General features: G+C 43.2%; 1 protein-coding gene across 1 annotated transcript in view; it reads right to left on the reverse strand.

Annotated features, from left to right (window-relative positions):
* fndc3ba (fibronectin type III domain containing 3Ba) overlaps positions 1-18,316 on the reverse strand; it is a 66,396-nt gene that overhangs the window by 20,933 nt on the left and 27,147 nt on the right. The window contains exons 7-21 of the mRNA XM_076108427.1: positions 12,636-12,694; positions 10,375-10,526; positions 10,202-10,261; positions 9,907-10,045; positions 9,302-9,355; positions 8,901-9,025; positions 7,695-7,869; positions 7,086-7,172; positions 5,935-6,070; positions 4,395-4,466; positions 3,385-3,503; positions 3,017-3,122; positions 2,193-2,365; positions 1,331-1,444; positions 758-907 (exon numbers count right to left, since the gene is read on the reverse strand). Coding sequence (XP_075964542.1) covers positions 758-907; positions 1,331-1,444; positions 2,193-2,365; positions 3,017-3,122; positions 3,385-3,503; positions 4,395-4,466; positions 5,935-6,070; positions 7,086-7,172; positions 7,695-7,869; positions 8,901-9,025; positions 9,302-9,355; positions 9,907-10,045; positions 10,202-10,261; positions 10,375-10,526; positions 12,636-12,694 — 1,721 coding nt within the window. The remainder of the gene's footprint in view (positions 1-757; positions 908-1,330; positions 1,445-2,192; positions 2,366-3,016; positions 3,123-3,384; positions 3,504-4,394; positions 4,467-5,934; positions 6,071-7,085; positions 7,173-7,694; positions 7,870-8,900; positions 9,026-9,301; positions 9,356-9,906; positions 10,046-10,201; positions 10,262-10,374; positions 10,527-12,635; positions 12,695-18,316) is intronic.

The raw sequence follows: 18,316 nt of genomic DNA on the forward strand, positions 1-18,316 counted from the left end.
CGTTGTCACACTGCTTTGACGCCTCTACTCTGATTTTAGAGCGTCAGATGAGAACCTAGCAACTGGAAAAAGCTGTTTTGTTCTGCAGACGCTGTACCTGTTTGAAGACAGCTAAAATGAATAAAAAGCTATGGATTTTTCCCCAGAGGACGATCATTTATAAAATAAATTAATGGTTAATTAATGATAATACCAGTACTGTCACTTTCACTGGTTACAGTGACAAACGGCGCCGGTCCTAGGTCACATCGGCTGTCATTACTTAAAGTGAACTCCATTTGCAGCTTGATGGCCGGTTTGTGTGCTCTCTGCAGGAAGGTGACTGTACTCGGACAAAGATGGTTTATGAGGCAGGGGACGCTTCACTCTGCAACAACACCGTACAACAGCGAGTGGACTTTGTAGTCCAAAGAACTCCAACAGCATGGTACATCTTCCATTTAGCGGATCGCGTGACGCCAATTTCACATTACCTAGTTTAACTTTCATTCATATCACACCACACCGACAATTGAAAAGATAAGGTGCATCATCAATACACAAAAATGTTGTCTCAAGAGCGACCTTCTCCTGAAACACTGCTGGTTCTGTGGCGTTGGCATTTCAAATCCGATGCCTGCAGCGTGCCATAGGAGCGTCAATTGACATGTGTCAAATGAGAGGCGCGTCAATTATTGCTTTCAGTGTGTTTGGGACTTAAGCATACTTGTCATTATTACCCACAAGTAGGTTTTGATTGTACATTTGTGCGTGTTACCTGTAGCCTGCAGCAGAAATCTGTGGCAGGCGTCAGGTCAGACAGTTCACACTGTGTGGCGGCTCCACAGTAGATGAGCTCCATGGGGTCGTCTTCCCTCGCCCACTCCAAACGATACTCGGAGATGTCTGTGCCCGAACCCTCGGGACTCTGCAACACACAGACACACACGCTAAGCTCAGGGAATCAAACGTGGGGAAAAAATACTGCCATAAATAAAGAACCACATTAAAGCAGGCCGAGGGGTAATAAGGGATATACTACTAGAGATAGGCTTTATTCAATTAAACACCGGAGGCTTTCTTTTTAAAGTGGATGCATCATCCAGGATGAGTTCGATTGCTACAAACAACACTCCTGTGTCTACTTGTCCACAACAGCCCAGGCAGTCACATTTATAGCAGCAGCTTTTTAGGTCAGTAGTAACAGAAAAAAAGGAGGTTGGGCCTCTTCAGACTGCTTTAGGAAATGTGGCTTCTCTGTCTCCTTCCGTCTGTCTTATGATGTCTTTGCTCATTAAACTGGTTCTTTCGTTTGATGAATACAGTGTGTGTGTGTGTGTGTTTGTCTCACCTCCCAGTTGAGCGTTACGCAGGTGTTACTGGTGAGAGTGATGAGTGGCGCCCCGCACTGGCCAGGAGGGCCCGCTGCAGTCGTCACCTCTGTCGGCTCAGAGTACGCTCCGAACTAAAAGAGAGGAAGAGACACCGCATTCAGGATGAGACACGTGTTGAGCCTGACACAGGCGGGAGGGGCAGCACAATTCACACTGGGTTGCCTGTTTATGTGTGTACATGTGAGTGCTGCTTTTTTTTTGGTGCACTCTGCATGTTCCACCGATTTTTCAGTGTGTGTGTGTGTGTGTGTGTGTGTGTGTGTGCGCTGAGTTTGTGCCTGCATTCAATTAGCAGGTCTGAGAGCTAGTTGACTCTTGAGTGTGTGGATGATCTAACCAAGTAGATGTGAGCTGTGGAACACGGCTGCTGTTAGTCCGTCTGGGACACTCTGACCTAAAAGATACAGGCCCTGGGAATCGGCATCTATGCGTGTCTGGTAGTGTGGCTATGATAAAAACATTTTATATTGAATCAAATGAGAGTTTTTTAGTTTTTTATATTGTGATAATATTAAGAGGTTCCACAGGTGATGTACTCGATGTGCCGAGTAGATTTTATTTCCATGAGAACACAAAATCTCATGCCTGTAAAGTGGAAAATTTGTTTCCCGTTTCATCATTTTTTTTGTGGATTCTACGGTCTTTTTTACGGCAGGGAATTAGGCCTATTGTAGTTTAAAAAAAAAAAAGATTCAACTACGGTGCCGGGGTAGGAGGGTAATATTACGAGAAAAACTAAAGATTGCACATGAAAAAAAAAAAAAAAAAAAATTAAAACTGTGTTTTGCACTCTGCTGTGTGTGCATTAGAATTTCTTACCCCAGCCTCGTTGGCAGCCCGCAGTTGGAAGCAGTATGTGGCACCAGGCAGCAGACTACCAACAGTGCACTGCAGCTCCGATCCATGGTAAACCTCTGCTGGCTTGGTGTCCACCTCACTCATCTCCAGACTGAACACACACTCCTCGCATACTCCTTCAGCGACAAGGGCTTCTACATGAGAACACACACACAGAGACAGAGACAGAGACAGAGAGAGAGAGAGAGAGAGAGAGAGAGAGAGAGAGAGAGAGAGGATAACAACAGATAAGATGTATTTTATACATAAACTTTCCTCAATATTATGTGGACATGTGTCAGGGGCATTTTTCAATCCCCTCCATGGGATGGGATTCTTTCCTCCACCAGCTGTTTCACTTTGGTTGCAGTATGGTGAAAGTAATAAATGATGGAGACAGTGGGGAAAACCCTCCGATACATTATGTGTGACCTTCAACTCGAGACAGTAATTGCAACAGCGCTGCCTGAATGTGAGCTGATTAGGGCCGTGGCCAGCACTATAAAACTGGTTAAAACAAGAACTTTAGGCTGGGAAACTTTTGCCTGCCAACAGATAACAGTACTAATCTGCAATAATGGGCCGACATTAGTAGAGTTAAATCCGATATGAGGCTAGGTTAGGCATTTAATGGGCTAAATTAGGCCTCAATTAGGCTGAAACATGGTTGACAGCGGTTAAATTAGAGTCGGTCAGGGAAACATTTGAAGCTGCCAGAGGGCGATTTAGATGCCTAACATAAAATAATTTGAATACATTCTGGTAAACAAAACTAAAACACAGTGTATTTGTATGCTTGCACTCACCCCATTCTAACTGCACTTCCTTGTGTTTGGCTTTACCCACAATCCTCGGCGGCTGGCAGGGCCCTGGTGGGACACTTAATGTACGGACCGGAACACTAACGGTGCACTTCAGGAGCGGTGATAAAGACAGGACATCAAAACAAAAAAGAGAAGGAAATGCAGTTAAAGATCAGTTTGAATAACGACTGGCAGAAATGTTAATTATAGCTATCTATAATTAACATTTATGTGCAGGTTGTAGATTTTCCCACAATTTCCTCAATGAGCAACACTGATGCCACACTCCCAACGCAAATTCACAGTTTACCAGGTTACTAATCTGAAGTTGTTTTTGCCTGTGTGAGTGTGTGTGTGTGTGTGTGTCTTACCGGGCTGTGTCCTCCGGTGGTGATGCTACACACACGTAGGCGGTAGAAGGTCGCAGGTATCAGGCGCTCACACACACATTCTGTTGCTGGACCACTGTACGCTACCTCCCACTGGCTCGCTGCACACAAAAACAAAACTGAATTACACAACCGATCACATACATACATACATACATACATACATACATACATACATACATACATCCTGTACATACTCAGAATCCCCTGTTGTTTACACGTATGCTGCAGACAATCAAATTATTAACTGCACACCACTGTGTTGCTGTTATTGTTCTTGTTATTGGTGCACCCAAACATTGTTTAACAGCAGTAAAGCTACACACACGAAACACATTTAATACTGTCGTAAATCACAGTAAACACAATGAGACGAGTCAGGGCCATCCTGAGAGTTCACCGTCGGTGCATCTTAGTGAGAGGTGAGGAGGTAAAAAAGGAAAATGAGGATATGGATACAATAAACAGATTAGAGAACAGGGGGAAATGTCTCACTGTGCAGGGCATGTCTGATGTTTAAAAGCCCTGAAAACCAATTTTCACAGTCAGCAATTGAATAGAACATGAAAGCAACATTTATTGAATGCGATGAATCTTTTGATGAATAAAAACCTTGGATGTTCGCCTACTCAATAAACAACTAACTGTATTTTATCTGATTGAATGAATACAGAGTTAAAAAATGATGCCTCTTTCCTCTCACTGCTAAAGAAACAAGAGAACATTTGGTTCAAGTGCAGATCCGTGTAAATTCTGAAAAATGATGTGAGCTAAATTGATGCTAACAAAGGGTGAATTATGGAGGCTTTACTTCTCAGGAGATTAAGTGAGAGAAATGGATGAATCGAGAGAACAAGCACAGGGCAGAAAGGACAGACGGAACATTTTGAGCTTTATTTTATAAGATGATGGAGTGCAAAGGGACTCAAATTAGCTGAACGTGTGGCATGGATGGATAGAAAGAAGCACAGACAGATTGATGTAAATTGTACCTTCAGAGCCTCCCTCTGAGATCTCTAGCAGGTACGTAAGAGCCGCTGAGCCCCCGTTGTCCTGGGGAGGATCTGTCAGGGGAATAGATCATTTTAGTTCATGCATTAAACATCAAGAATACCTGTAAAACATCTTACATTTCCAACGTGGCTTTTATGGATTCAGTAAAGGGTTTAAAATAACTACAAATATTTTAAGTCATCGCTTGAGATTTTTTAATGACATATAGCATCAATCCAGAGGTCATTATACAATAACTCAAACTGCCAGGGGCTTTGGCAGATTGTTTGTCTTTCAGCCAAACAAAAATGATAATTCTCTGAGCACACTGATCAAACTGCTGCCCAAATGTTTCAGTAGCAAGGGAACTGGTAAGAAAATTATTCTATCAATTCATTTTATATTCTCTAGATCATAGATAAATCAGCACTGATGGAAACAACCTACTTGGCTGCGCCTCATCTCATTCTTATTGTATCAAGACTGCTGCCAGGATAGTAATGCATGTAGTAATGCAGCACACAATGAGGAAATGCAGTGCAGCTATATCACGGTGAATTGGTCAAGCATCAGCTGGTGTAGAAATCACAATACAGTACATATGACAAAATAAAGACAGTAGTTCAGCACTGAAATGCGCTTTTAGAGTCAAATCAATAATCTGAAGGGTGATCGAGAGACATACAGCACGTTCTGTGCCATGTTTATAACATTTGAGAAAGGGCAGACTGATGGCAGACAGATGGATGATAGCAGACACGATGGCTTACATAATATATGAACACCCCAGAGGCAGCAGTTTGTCAACGTTAAACGAACTAAACAATGACCCTTTGAACACTTTCATTATTCTATAGGACCATACTGAAGGGCGAATTCACAACAATGGATTGTGACGCTGATAGCGCCAACAATTGCGCATCATTTGCAACCGTTAGCTGCCCTGTCTCAGTGTGCACTTCACAAAAGACGTTTCCCTAACGATATAACAGCGCAAACACACCCATTAAGTTTTGCAGTCGGGTGCAATTTGCTCATTTTTGTGACTAATCTGATTCTGCAATTATCCATGTGGAAAAGTATGAATGCTATCTTTACACCGAGAACATCGTAGGCAGAACAACGGAAGAGACAGCGAACTACAGGTCCTGACTGACGAGGCGCAGAGCCATTCCTCAAAACTTCAGGCAAGCAATTTCAACATAACAGAGAGAATTCAACTGTACTTGAATGAAAACCAGAATATTTAAAAACTTTACAATTCAGACAATTGTGAAACCTTGGCTTTCTTTTTTTCTTCTTTCTTTACTAGTGAACTAAAAGCACATGTATAAAACAATGTTTCGTATCTTAGCAATCTACCAAGAGTCTACAACACATTCGGAATGATGGTTAAAACTATTAAAACAAGTTCAAGAAGAAGAGTTAAAATGTCATGTTCACCTGTGACTCTTTGTGTATATTTTTACTTGCATGCGTGTATTACAGCATGTGCAACGTATAGCACGCTTGCATGCATGTGTGGGTGTGTATCTTTACCCCAGGTGACAGTAAATCCGTAGGGTGTCGCCGCAGTGACACAGGGTGTGGATGGAGGGCCTGGTTTGTCTGGATTGGTGGTGCAGACCAACACTTCACTGGGACTGCTCTTTCCCTCCATGTTTGATGCGATGAGCTGCAGGAGAGGAAGGAGGGGGCACAGGAGGACGGCACCCAGAGGAAGGACGATATGGAAAGGGAGAGAAATGGAGGAGAGATAAAAGAGGAGACAAAATAAGAAAAGATGGAGTGTGATTAATAGGGGCCATTCATCTTTGCTGCTTCACCTGTGCTTCACCTGGTTTCTCTGCCTTCACTTATCTTCGAAGTTAATCCCGCCATTACCCCATTCTATGGAAAATCAATTTGCCTTGTTCCCAGATGTTCACTCCGGATGAACATCACAATGAACTCTGGGCTGTCTCTTTGTGTGTCTACATGTATGTTTGTATCTGCCACCTCATCTGACAGTGTGAGTTGAGTGTTGTTTGAGATGATTACACCATAATACACAGTTGATAACAAGACACACACACACAGGAGTGCCCGCATTAATAAGAATGCTTACGGAGATCTACTGTCGGTACATTTTGTTCCACAATGTCCTCACATTATGAACAGCTATCACAGCTTTCAGTCGGACGGTGTCCTCTACTTGCTAAATGGCTGGTGAATTGCCTTCTTTCATTATTGGCTATATTGTTGTCAATCCTCTGGTGGTAAAATGCCGTATTCCTTCCTAGATTAATGGATGTTGTCTTACAAGGTTTGTATCCTTTGAAACATTTAACGGAAAGAAAACATCACCGACTGCAAATGGATCAAGAAAAAAAAAAAAAAAAAAAAAGGCAGCCGTACTCTAAAGCAGGCACGGGGCCAGGATTTCAATTTTGGATAGGCCAGACTAATTTTGTCTGGGCCTTTTAATTAACAGAAGTTAACAATGTATGTCCTCCTTTGATGGTTTCCAACTGGTGCTCTCGCTGAAACAGATATGACTGATATTGTGCTGTGGAAGGCAACCTTGTTGCATGTCATACCCCTCTCCCCTGTTTCCAGTCTGCCTCTTCACAGTCATCTTTCCAATAAAAGCAAAAAAGCCCAAATAACAATAATAGAAAAAAATATTAACACATCATGTTGTCACTTACCCTGAATTTATACTGTGTACTCCTCTTCAGGCCTTGTACAGTACAGGTCAGGTTTTCTCCAGTGTACTTTGGATGAAAGTCTATTCCCTGTGTGTAATACAGATACAGATAGACAGTCAGTAGTCTGTGTGTGTGTGTGTGGTTGTCAGCGTGTGTTAGTTTAAGTGTACATTTTGAGCATATGGATGCAATAAATGCTGACTTTTGCATTATATATACGTGCTTGTGAGGGGGTGAAGGAGTGTGTGGGAGCATTTGGTGCAATTCCCTTCTTCTTTACGTGCTCAATCAAAAGCACAGTATGGTGTGTGTTTCTGTGTCTATGCTTTTACATTATAGGAATTACTGCTCTGTCCATCTGCTGTTCATTTCCCCAAAATATTTTTGCAACGTATTATGCAAGCAATTTTTCATATTTTCTCATAATCTTTTTACATCGCTTCCTGGTGGAAATTGTAAATTCTCCTCGGTCTATTCTTGTGAGATTCACATAACTGACAGCACAGAGCTCAATCAAATGTATTTTGATGGAAAACAACCTGTGCCAGTAACCTAAATCTAATAACTGTTTTCATTTAATATGGGTGTTCACATGTGCGAGGTACTCACGCTGTTGTCCTCCTGGATCTCGAGTGTGTATTTGAGCTGCTCCTCGCTCGGACTGGCCTCAGGACGCCCCCACTCCAAGGCCACCCAGGAAACCCCCGCCCTGACCAGCCGCGGTGCCAGCGGCAGAGCAGGCAGAGTGCCCATGGTGTAAAACACCACCTCTGTGCTGAAGCCACTGCACAAAACACATGTACATTATATTCACGTTTTTATGTTTTTACTCAAAATGCTGAATCAAATGATTAACTTTGTGGATTATTACTTCTGAGGGAAACGGGACTGCGGTGCAAGAGGGAAGGGAGGCGGAATGAGGAGCATTTTTGAAGAGTGAAAGGAGAAGAAAAGGACACTGACATCAGGGCTCATTTGAAGGGAGTGCAGGGATACGTGCAGGGTTGCAGGTGAGGATGGGGGCGTGGGTAGCTCCCAGTGGAAATAGTAAGAGGGGGAAGGTTAAAGAGGAGCTGTGACGGGGGATAAAAAGGATATACACATGTCAGGAGCCAGATAGAAAAGACAGAAAGAGCGGGAGGCTAATTTGAGAGGCGCAGGAGGGAAAGCTTTTCAATGTATGACCAGCATCAGGGGTTAGAGAGGTCGAAATAAATGTTCCAGGTAAGAAAAATAGCTAGTAATCAAAAGCCAGCATGTGCCCAGTTTGTTTGTGCGAGAATCTGTCCATGGCTTCAAAGGGGAATCAAGCCGAAGGATACATTAAGGCCGCTTTGATTTTGATATCATCTCTCTCGCTCGCCCCCATCGTCTCCTCCCTGTCACCCTAACGACTGCAGGCGGGATGCTCGCCGCCATAATGACAAACAGGAGACGAGAGGAGAGAGGAAACGGAGGGAATATGAGAAGAGGAAGAGGACTCATGCCACATGCAGAATAACAGCAACGGGTAGACGGGTGCATGTTTGTGTGTCTCTGTCCAGCACTTTATCATGCAAAATGATGCATTTGTTCCCATACTGTAGGTATAGTGTCCATGTTTACTAAAACTATGGTTGGTGACTTGTCAGCTCCTCATGTGGAAAGCTGTCACATATTAATAAATCCATCCTACCGTTAATGAACAAGGAATTAAAAAAAAAAAAAAGAGTTATCTGCCTCCTGTGCTATTCATGATGACATGTGCGTGAATACACTTTTCACTTGAGTGTATGTGTGTATAGCACATGTGCATTCAGTAATAGGCAACAGTACCTTGTGCCAATGTCGTTGTGTGCAGCCACTCTGAACGTGTAGCCACAGGCGGGGAACAGTCTTGTCAGCTTACAGTGTTTCTGGCTCCCAAAGTAACATTCTCTGAAAACACTGTTCTTCTTTCCCTGCAGAGGAGACAAGCGAACAGGGGGGTAAGAATAATTGCACAGAGAGATTTGAGGAAATGAATTAAGTTAATGAAGAAAAAAGAAAATCATAAAAGAGGAAGAAAGTAAGAAAGGGATGAGGAGAAGGAGAGTACGGGCTGACATGGATTGGAAAGGCATAACCTGAGGAGGTGAACATCCATTTTGTGATGTCTGTGATACACTTTTTTTTTTTTTTTAAATAAGGGGCAGGCATGACAGATGATGGACACGAAGAGCGAGAGACTGACTCACCTCATCCCATTCGAGCAGGTAGTTTGTGATTTTGGAACCGTTGTCGCCTGGCGGCTGTGGACGACAGGGAGATGGACGGAGCAAGGGACAAAAAAAAAAAAAAAAAGAGACGGAGAGATTAGCCGAGGATAAAAGAATCTGACACTGGCCTCATATCCTGTCTGGGGGACTGATGTCACTCTTTATCAGTGACAGTGTGAGTGGATGAAAAATGACTTGTGCAGAAAGGGTCAGAGAGGACAGAGAGATACGCCCTGACGGCGTTGTGCCACAATGCAAGAATGTCTCTCCGTCAGGTGGTGATAAAGTCAAGCTTTGAGATAAACCAGGTGAATAGGAACATACCGTTTACTTTCATCAAAGTATTAAAGTTGTTTTTTGCCAAGTGTGTCACTGCGCAAATAAAATTCAGTAGACACAGACACACAAGAAAAAAACATAAAGAGCCCAGAGTCTTGATTCGTGGCGTTGATTTCTAATAGCCTCATCGCAAATACCATCCAAACCAACTGACATGTCACTGTGATGTTTACTGGGTCTACTGGGGTGAAATGTGTTACTGTGTGTCTTTGAGATAAGACAGGAGTGTCCGTTTGTGCCAGTACCTTCCACTGTAGGGTGAGGGTGCTCTTGGTGCGGTGGGAGAGTTTCGGGGTTAACGGGACGTCGGGGGCGCTGCAGTGTGTGGTGAACGAGCCGGCCTCTGAACACGAGCCTCGAACAGAGTTGTACATTGCCGACACCCTTAAAACGAGCACACAAGACACCTTCATTGAGATCAAAATCCACAAAGCTATGACACAGAACATAGGAGTGTCACAAAAACATCGATATGGAAACGGTATAAAACACCACATCCAAAAAGAACGAGTCAAAAACATCCAGTGGCAATGTCCTTACCGTACGTGGTAGTCTGACGCTGGCCTTAAGTCTTTCAGATGGTACTCCGATTCTTCGCCACTGAAACACACGCAAACAAAGCACAAAAGTCACACCAGTGTACTTTGGATGTGTTCTAGTATCTGTAGCTGATTCCTGGTGTCATTTCCGCTTAGAGCGTGTTCCCGTGTTACCTGTATATGAGGCGATACTTTCCATCTCGTCCCTTATCTGAGAGAGAGACCTCGTAGGCGCAGGACACAGGCATCCCGTTACTAATCCTGTTCACCAGCCCTGCAGGGGGGGCCCAGGACAGCCGTGCGGCCCGTGCCTGCACATTGGACACCTATGAGATACACATAAAGATACATACTGTATGTTACATACACAATTAAACTACGTATATGTGCCCATGCACAAAATGTGGACATGATGTGGCTTTTGGTTAGTAGTCGTACGCAGGACAATTCACTTAAAAAAAAAAGAAAATGATTCTTTCTATTCTACTCTTTTCTATTGGCGGCAGCAGTAATAGCCTCATGAATATGTGGGTATGTCTCTGTATGTGTAAGTGTAAAAAGTAATGTGTCATTGAAAACATTACCCCGGACTCTACTTCTCTTTCCTGCTCATGCACATCCATTGTTCCACACAAACACGAAAATGAGGCCTGCGTGTTTGTGTGTTCAGCTGTGTGCCCGCAGGCATCTACGTGTTTATGGGAATTTTAGTTGCGGCACACTGTGGGTGAGCCAATTTAGTGTGACTTAGCACAGTCGGCATGCTATTCCAGACAGCACATCCACTGATTATGGCGATGAATGTGCCTTGAGGGCAAACCACAACCATGCCTAGACCGTCTATGAGGTTGAGAGACAGGAAGAGACGCAGAGACAGACAAGTTATTGTGCTGAGAGTTTTGATCATAATGATTAGGCTTTATGAGGTCAAATCACTGCGTCCACATGCCTGAGAACACCTTTGTCTTTGACGGCAATTTGTTTACAACTATGAACACTCTGCTCACAAGAACACTGTGGATACATAAATAAGGTTTTGGAAATGATGATGAATGCGGTTGCGATGATTCACAATTCTTGAGAAACCTATTTTATTGACTGTTTTTTAGCATCATTGACTGCTGACTCCTCACTCCTCTTAACCGGCCCATAGGGGCTGCAAGTGACCGCAAACTGCTTAAGAAGCAAAAGGCATTTCCGGCAATCGGCCAGGCCAACAACAAGCCTTAGGTAGTCTGTTGCGGGCCACATTTCGGCCATTGTCGTGGCTCAAAAACTCACATTCATGTAAAAGTTTGGTCTCATTTTGAACCAGAGCATCTGCAGATTAATCTTAGAGATTACTCCTTTTCCCTTCGTACTTCTCTTTTAGCCTCTCATATTTCAATTTGGCTCAAGTAGACGCACCGACCTGCTATGAAAGCAAACAACACAATTAGAGGAACATTTATAAATGAAGAACTTTCTCATACAAGCCTCTGTGACACCTGCACCCGTGTCTGGATGAAACGCAGCTGAATCCATCACGAGGCACTTTAGCTGTTGCAGTGAGGACTGCACAACATACTATCTGTCCCTATACAGAATAGATCCATACCAAACTATTGTCTCCTTTATAAATGCACTACGGTAATGGGGTGTCAAAAGTGACTGAACATCACATCCGCAGTTTATGACACAAAATAGCAATCGATGACACAAGAAGATCTCGAAATTGTCCTCTTTCCTTCCCCTCCCTTTGCTTTTTCTTCTGAGTATCGACTATAATAAACTAGCTGTACAAGTAAAGAGGTGATTTGAGGTTATGAGAGCGAATTAATCACTACTACACACTTCTAATCTCCCAAAGGGCTTCAAACTCAAAACTAACATCTTTCTCTCTCTCATCACTCCATTCTCACTGTCTGTTTCAACCCCCCTTATAAACGTGCAGATATCAAATGGTCCAATTGCACAGCCTGCTGACCAAACTCCTTTAACCTGGAGCAAGCAATTCCTCTCAACCAAACTATGTCTGCACGGCTCCAGCTCATTCATTCACATTCCCCTTGGGCAAGAAAAAGAAGAGAAAAAAAAAAGCTGTTAAAGTGTTTTTCAGCTGATAAAGGACGAGTGGAAAGTGCGTGGCATGGATGAGCAGATGCTGCCCTCATGTGGCCAGGCTGAGCAGAGCTTCAATGACGGGTTACCCTCCCTGTCACTGCTGTTAGAGCCACGAATTACTTTAAAACGAGAGACACGCTTCATACATACGTCACCACAGTGATTATTTTCAGTGTAAACATTTATGTTAATCACAGAGACGGGATGAATATATGGAAAATGCATTAACCCTCATGCCAGCTATAACTGCATAGACCAAGAGGTGATTGATGAAAGTGGTTGTAAGTGTGTCGTGTGTGTGTGTGTGTGTGTGTGTGCGTGAGAATACCAACCTGTGGTTTGTCGATTGCACACAGCATGTCTTGAACACGCTTCCCATCTGAATCATGATCTGAGGAGACACAGACGGAGACAAAAAGAGTCATTATCAAAGAACCAACAGCAAAAGGCTTTTAACGTGATATTCAAGAGAAAAGAGAAAACTGGCACCGATCATGGGAACATTGGTGCCACATGTGGGTCATAATCGCAGTCCGTGTGCGTAATTCATGTATTTCTCAACTTCATTTCAATTTTAAAAAAAAAGAAACATTCCACAGTCCAAATTTCAAAACAGATGCACATTAGCAATGGTGGCAGTGCTGCTGAAAACGGGGCTGTTGATTGACATAGAGACCGTTTTCAATTCCCACAAGCCATGTGTCATTGTGATGTATTGGAAACTATGGCTCATTATTGTCCGACGTCAGCCAAGGTTTGCATCTAGATGGTAAAATTGTGGGGTCAAAAATTCAGCTAAGATACCAAATCATCCCTGATACTGTCTGTGGAAATGTTAGTCGTCAGTGGAAAAGAACACAGAAATAGTCCAAAATCAAGTGAAAACAGAACTAAATTCTAAATAAGTGAGTTGCCTCATGGTGTGTGACGCAACATGTGTTTTCTTTGGCAACCGCCTGTTTCATCCCATCAAGTCATCATGAACACAGCCCTTTGGAAAAAAACTGTAAATGATCTATCGTTCCACAGAAAAGCATTAGTCACACAATTCCTGACCTAGAGCAAATTTAAAAAAAACTGGGATCACCAAAAATACGACTCATATTTCACAGTGACTGTTCTGTTCAGTACACGGAGACTCTGGATTATCTTTAGTTCCAAGAAATCATTAAATGAATCATTACGGATCATTTCCAATCAACCACATAATCATCTGACGTCAGCAGTGTTGTTGCAGCCCTGCAGTACAGCTTGTTGCATAACATTATGCTGAATACAAGGCCATGTGTATATCATATGACTGTGTTGCTATAAAATGCTGCTGCTTTATCTTATGACTCCACTAGTCTAAAAAGAAAACAGGATTAAGATATTTCTCATGGAGCCCTTTATCATCTTTTATTTATTTGCATTTTATTTGATCATCTGATACAATACAATAGACTGGACCAGATATAGCCACTAAGTCACATGTGTGGTTCCAAACAATTGGTTCCATATTTCTTCCTGTGCAACTGAAAAGGTTTTCGAGGAGTAAATGTTAACTTGTGTGTACATGCTAAGAACAAGCGTAATAACTATACATACTTAGAAATAGAACAGAAAAAGGATGTATTTCTATGCAAATGTTGAGGCTTCTTATTATGCACTATATTTTGGATTCAAATGTTAACACGGTTGTGCTAAAACAACAGATAATTTAAGCAGAAATGTCACACATTTAACTCTTCCCGTTTCTCAAATCTGAAGTTTTGTCATTTCTCTTCCCAAAGCATGATTTTGGGTGGACTATTCCACTGTGACGGCAAACACACACATATGCACACAAACACACACACTCAAGTAGATGTCTGGTCCAGTGATACGATGCGTCTAAAGGTGATTTATTGGACACTCGGGGTAGTTAGAAGGGTGAGTGAGTCTGTGTGTACACATGTGTGTGTGTGTGTGTGTGTGTGTAGTGGAAGTCTTTCCCTCCTGTGTGATCCCCGCAGTTGATGTTTTTCCGACCAGAAGAGGCCTGCTTTCTCCATCTGAGTCTGACCACTGTAAATCACACAGGATGTGTGTGTGTGTGTGTGTGTGTGTGTGTGTGTGTGTGTATGTGTGTGTGTGTGTGTGTGTGTGTGTGTGTGTGCTTGAGGGTCAGCAATACAAGACCTGTATGAAACAAAGTCTGTTTGATGAGTGTGTTACTGGTACATGACTGCATCACATAGGCATTAACACACAACTGCACACAGACACACACAGTATACTTGTATAAAACAGCTTGTGCTTCATAGATCACTGTATACTGCGAGTAAGTGATGAATGAGAGATTGTGTGTGTGCAAATGTGTGTGTGTGTGTGTGTGTGTGTGTGTGTGTCTAAGTCCCTCTGACAGGTTCTGTGGGGGAGAGGGCCTCACGGTGCCTGGGGGTACACTATGAGTCATGGCAACAGTGATGTCATGGAAGCACAACCTTAACTTGACCTCCTCGTGCGTGTGTGTGTGTGTGTGTGTGTGTGTGTGTGACAGAATAAAAAAGCAAGCGCAAGAGAGACAGTGAGTGTGTGTGTGTCTCCCAGTATCAGGTTACAGGAGATTGGTAATGAGCGATAGCAGGAGGGGGGGTTAAGCTACTGTGTGTGTACGTCTGTGTGTGTGTGGGTCGGGGCTGGCAGCGTGAATAGAGTTCAAGAGGTAAAGTACACACTCTGCATCACTGCTAGACACTTTGGCTTATTAGCACGCGTTTTTTTTCTTCATATATACGCACACTCGTCCCCTTTCATCCATTTGGACAAAACATAACTTTTCTCTTTTGTGGAATAATGACACAATCAGACAGACAGCTCCAGGCACGAACAGCTCTGACCCGGCTTATTCCACCCATTCATCACAGCTGGGAGAGAAAGGAGAGTACTGGCTGTTTAATGCTGCAGTCCTGTAGCTACTTGTCTGGTGCAGGTACCAGCGTTAAGGCAAGAAGAGGTGGAATTCTATTACAGCATAATTTCAGCTACCACGTTCAGCAAACAACAGATGTTAATGATCAAACAATATGCATGGCTGACGAACAGCACAAGCCTCAAGGCTTTATCCGGAACCGGAGACATTCATTTAGCATTTACAGTAAAAATGGTAAAAATCACGTTCTGCCATTTCCTTGTTTTGTTAGAGACAGAGGCCGGTGCTGTTTATATGTATCTTATAAAAAAGAAAATTATGAAAAACAATCCCTTAGGTATCCATTTTTATATATATTATTATCTGGAATGTTTACAGTACAACCAGTTAGATATTCCGTACTGGTCTTTGGTGACTGGTTAGGTAAACGTCTGTGAAGATGTCAGCGTCTTTTGTAACTTTTTTTTTCATTTATTTGTTTATTGGAAACTGTGATGAGAGTAAATTTAGGCCAATGAGAGATTCTCAACATCATTCATTCAATACATTTGGTGTATCCTCCAGCCCAAAAGAACTCCATTCACTGATGAAGACTATTAGATCAAGCAAATGTCAAACGTCCCTTTAAAATCAGAGTTTTGATTGAGCATTTTTGCTTTTCTGTAATTTTGTAGCTCGCTGCATCTCGAGGGCTAAATCAGGAGCAAAGGTAGGACCACGTCCAAGTTAAAGTATTAACTTGAATAATCCTAGATTTTATGGCTGCATTACGTAGCTTCTTACAGCACAAACAATTCTGCACTGAATGAGACGGACTAATACTTTAGCACTATGAAAAAAACAGTTGTCGAACACACAAACTTTGTGACAGAAGTAAGTGATTTATGTAATATTTCAGGAGACCAGTAATAAAGTTTGAAAAACACTACTGCTTTACCTCACCGCTGAGTGTTATGACTTGCTGTGGTTGCTGAGTCCAGCTGCTTAAGCGTTTAATATAGAGAACAACCACAAAGAGCTGATGCTGACGGCTCAAACAGAAACTGAATCTCCTCCCACTGTAACTCCACACACACTCCTCTGTCCTCACTGTCCCTCAACCTCCTCTTTTCTTCTGTTTATGTGCTGCCCACGCACCCTCACTTCCTCTCCTCGTCTGACCTCACATCCTGTCTGCATCTGACTGCCTGCGTTTGGTTACTGAGGACAGCCAGACGGAGCGAGGGAGCGCAACGGACAGCAGGAAAAGAAGAGGAACGGGGAATTGAGGAGGGGGGCGCAGCAGGCCGAGCCAAAAACAGACGGGCGAGGGATTTAGAGGAAGAAAGAGAGACACTGAAGGACAGACTGCACACAGAGAGAGTGAGAGAGAGAGAGAGATAAGACAGGCAAGAGGAGTCTGGGTAAGAGATTAGGTGCAAAAACGCAAGGAAATTGAGGGACAAAGAGCAAGCCAGGGATCAACAGAGAGGAGGAGAAAGGGAGGGATGAAAGGAAAGAGGGCGGAGAGGGTTTAGGAGGATGTGAGGCAAGGATTACACAAACTTTTGTGACATCATCAGTAGGCGCAGAGCAGTTGTGCACCACTGATCTCAATGTACGTAGCAGTAGTCACTACTACTGGAGGTCTTTTTTTGTCGATGTAATAGAGCTGTGAAGTGGGAACCACTATTCTGAAAAAATTGTCCAACTGTAAATTTACTAATTACTACTTATTTACTCACACTAATGGCCATCCGTTTTAATCATATAGGATAAATGGTGCTGATGCTAATGAGAAGAAACCGTCTGAAGCACATATCAAAGCTGTAGCAAATAAAGAACACTTCTTGTCCGTCTGTCTTCCTGTTGGGACATACGCATTATGCTTTTCTACCGAGTGTTCGATAAAAAGATTGATGCCACTCTCAACTCTGTACGTCTGTACGCTAAATATGAAGCTAATCTAAACTAACTGCCTGCTAATATGAATTCATCACTTATATTTTCATGTAACTCTCAGTAAAAGAAATGTGTATTTCCCAAAATGTCAAACTATTAATTTAATCTGCAACTAACTTGACTTGCAAAATGATTTGTCTCTCGCCGTTCACTACCAAGCATATTTTATCCGAAATAAGCTCCCATTGGATCCACCGGAAGGGGAGGGACTTCATTCCTCTTTTGGAGTATTTGTACACATTCACATAAATACTATCGGACGTGAGCTTCATTCTGTCTCTATCAGTCCCATTCCTTCCTTCGCTCTCTAATTCCTACGGACCTTGCTGCCTCAGTCCTCCGCAAATACATGGACATGTTTACAACAATCGTTTTAATGTCATACACCTACACACTTAATTAGTGGCATCACTTGAAAATAGAGCTGGAGAGTAAAACTGAGCCACGCCGACGGTGAAGAGGTTGCATTCCTGCTGCATGACGGCCTGCGGTTCTTAGATGCAGTCTGGCTGGGACAGAAAAAGACCTTTAAGGCCCGGAGAAAAAAATGTGAAAAATGTGGCGCTCATTCAGCCCCCACTCAACACACATACTGAGCCACAGGGTGGGTGTGTGTGTGTGTGTGTGTGTGTGTGTGTGTGTGTGTGTGTGTGTCTTTAGAAGCCTCTAATCAGGGAGAACAAAGCAAAGCAATGGACACTCAGCTGGAAGGGAAGGTCAGAAAGAGAGATGTAGAGATGAGAGGAAGGACAGACAGCAGAGGACGGAGAGGAAGGAGTGGGGGCGGAGTGGAGAAAGAGGGAGAAGAGGAAAACTGAGGTAGAGAGGGGCACAGACCTTGGATTCCACACTATTATCATCTGCTGCTGCATAGTGAGCATTCCATCTGTTCAACAGCTGGGCTACACACACACACACACACACACACACACACACACACACACACACACACACACACACACACACACACACACACACACACACACACACACACACACACACACACACACACACACACACACACACACACACACACACACACACACACACACACACACACACACACACACAGCAGAGAAGTCGTTGGGACATGCCTGAGATTGTGGTTGTCATGGTGAAGGTTGGGTTCTCATGGCCAGAGCACTGATCGTTCATAAAGGGGATTAGAGAGGGAGAGAC

This window comes from Anarhichas minor, unplaced genomic scaffold, assembly GCF_050575085.1.
Source record: "Anarhichas minor isolate MPS153535 unplaced genomic scaffold, ASM5057508v1 ptg000040l, whole genome shotgun sequence".
NCBI classification, from domain to species: domain Eukaryota; kingdom Metazoa; phylum Chordata; class Actinopteri; order Perciformes; family Anarhichadidae; genus Anarhichas; species Anarhichas minor.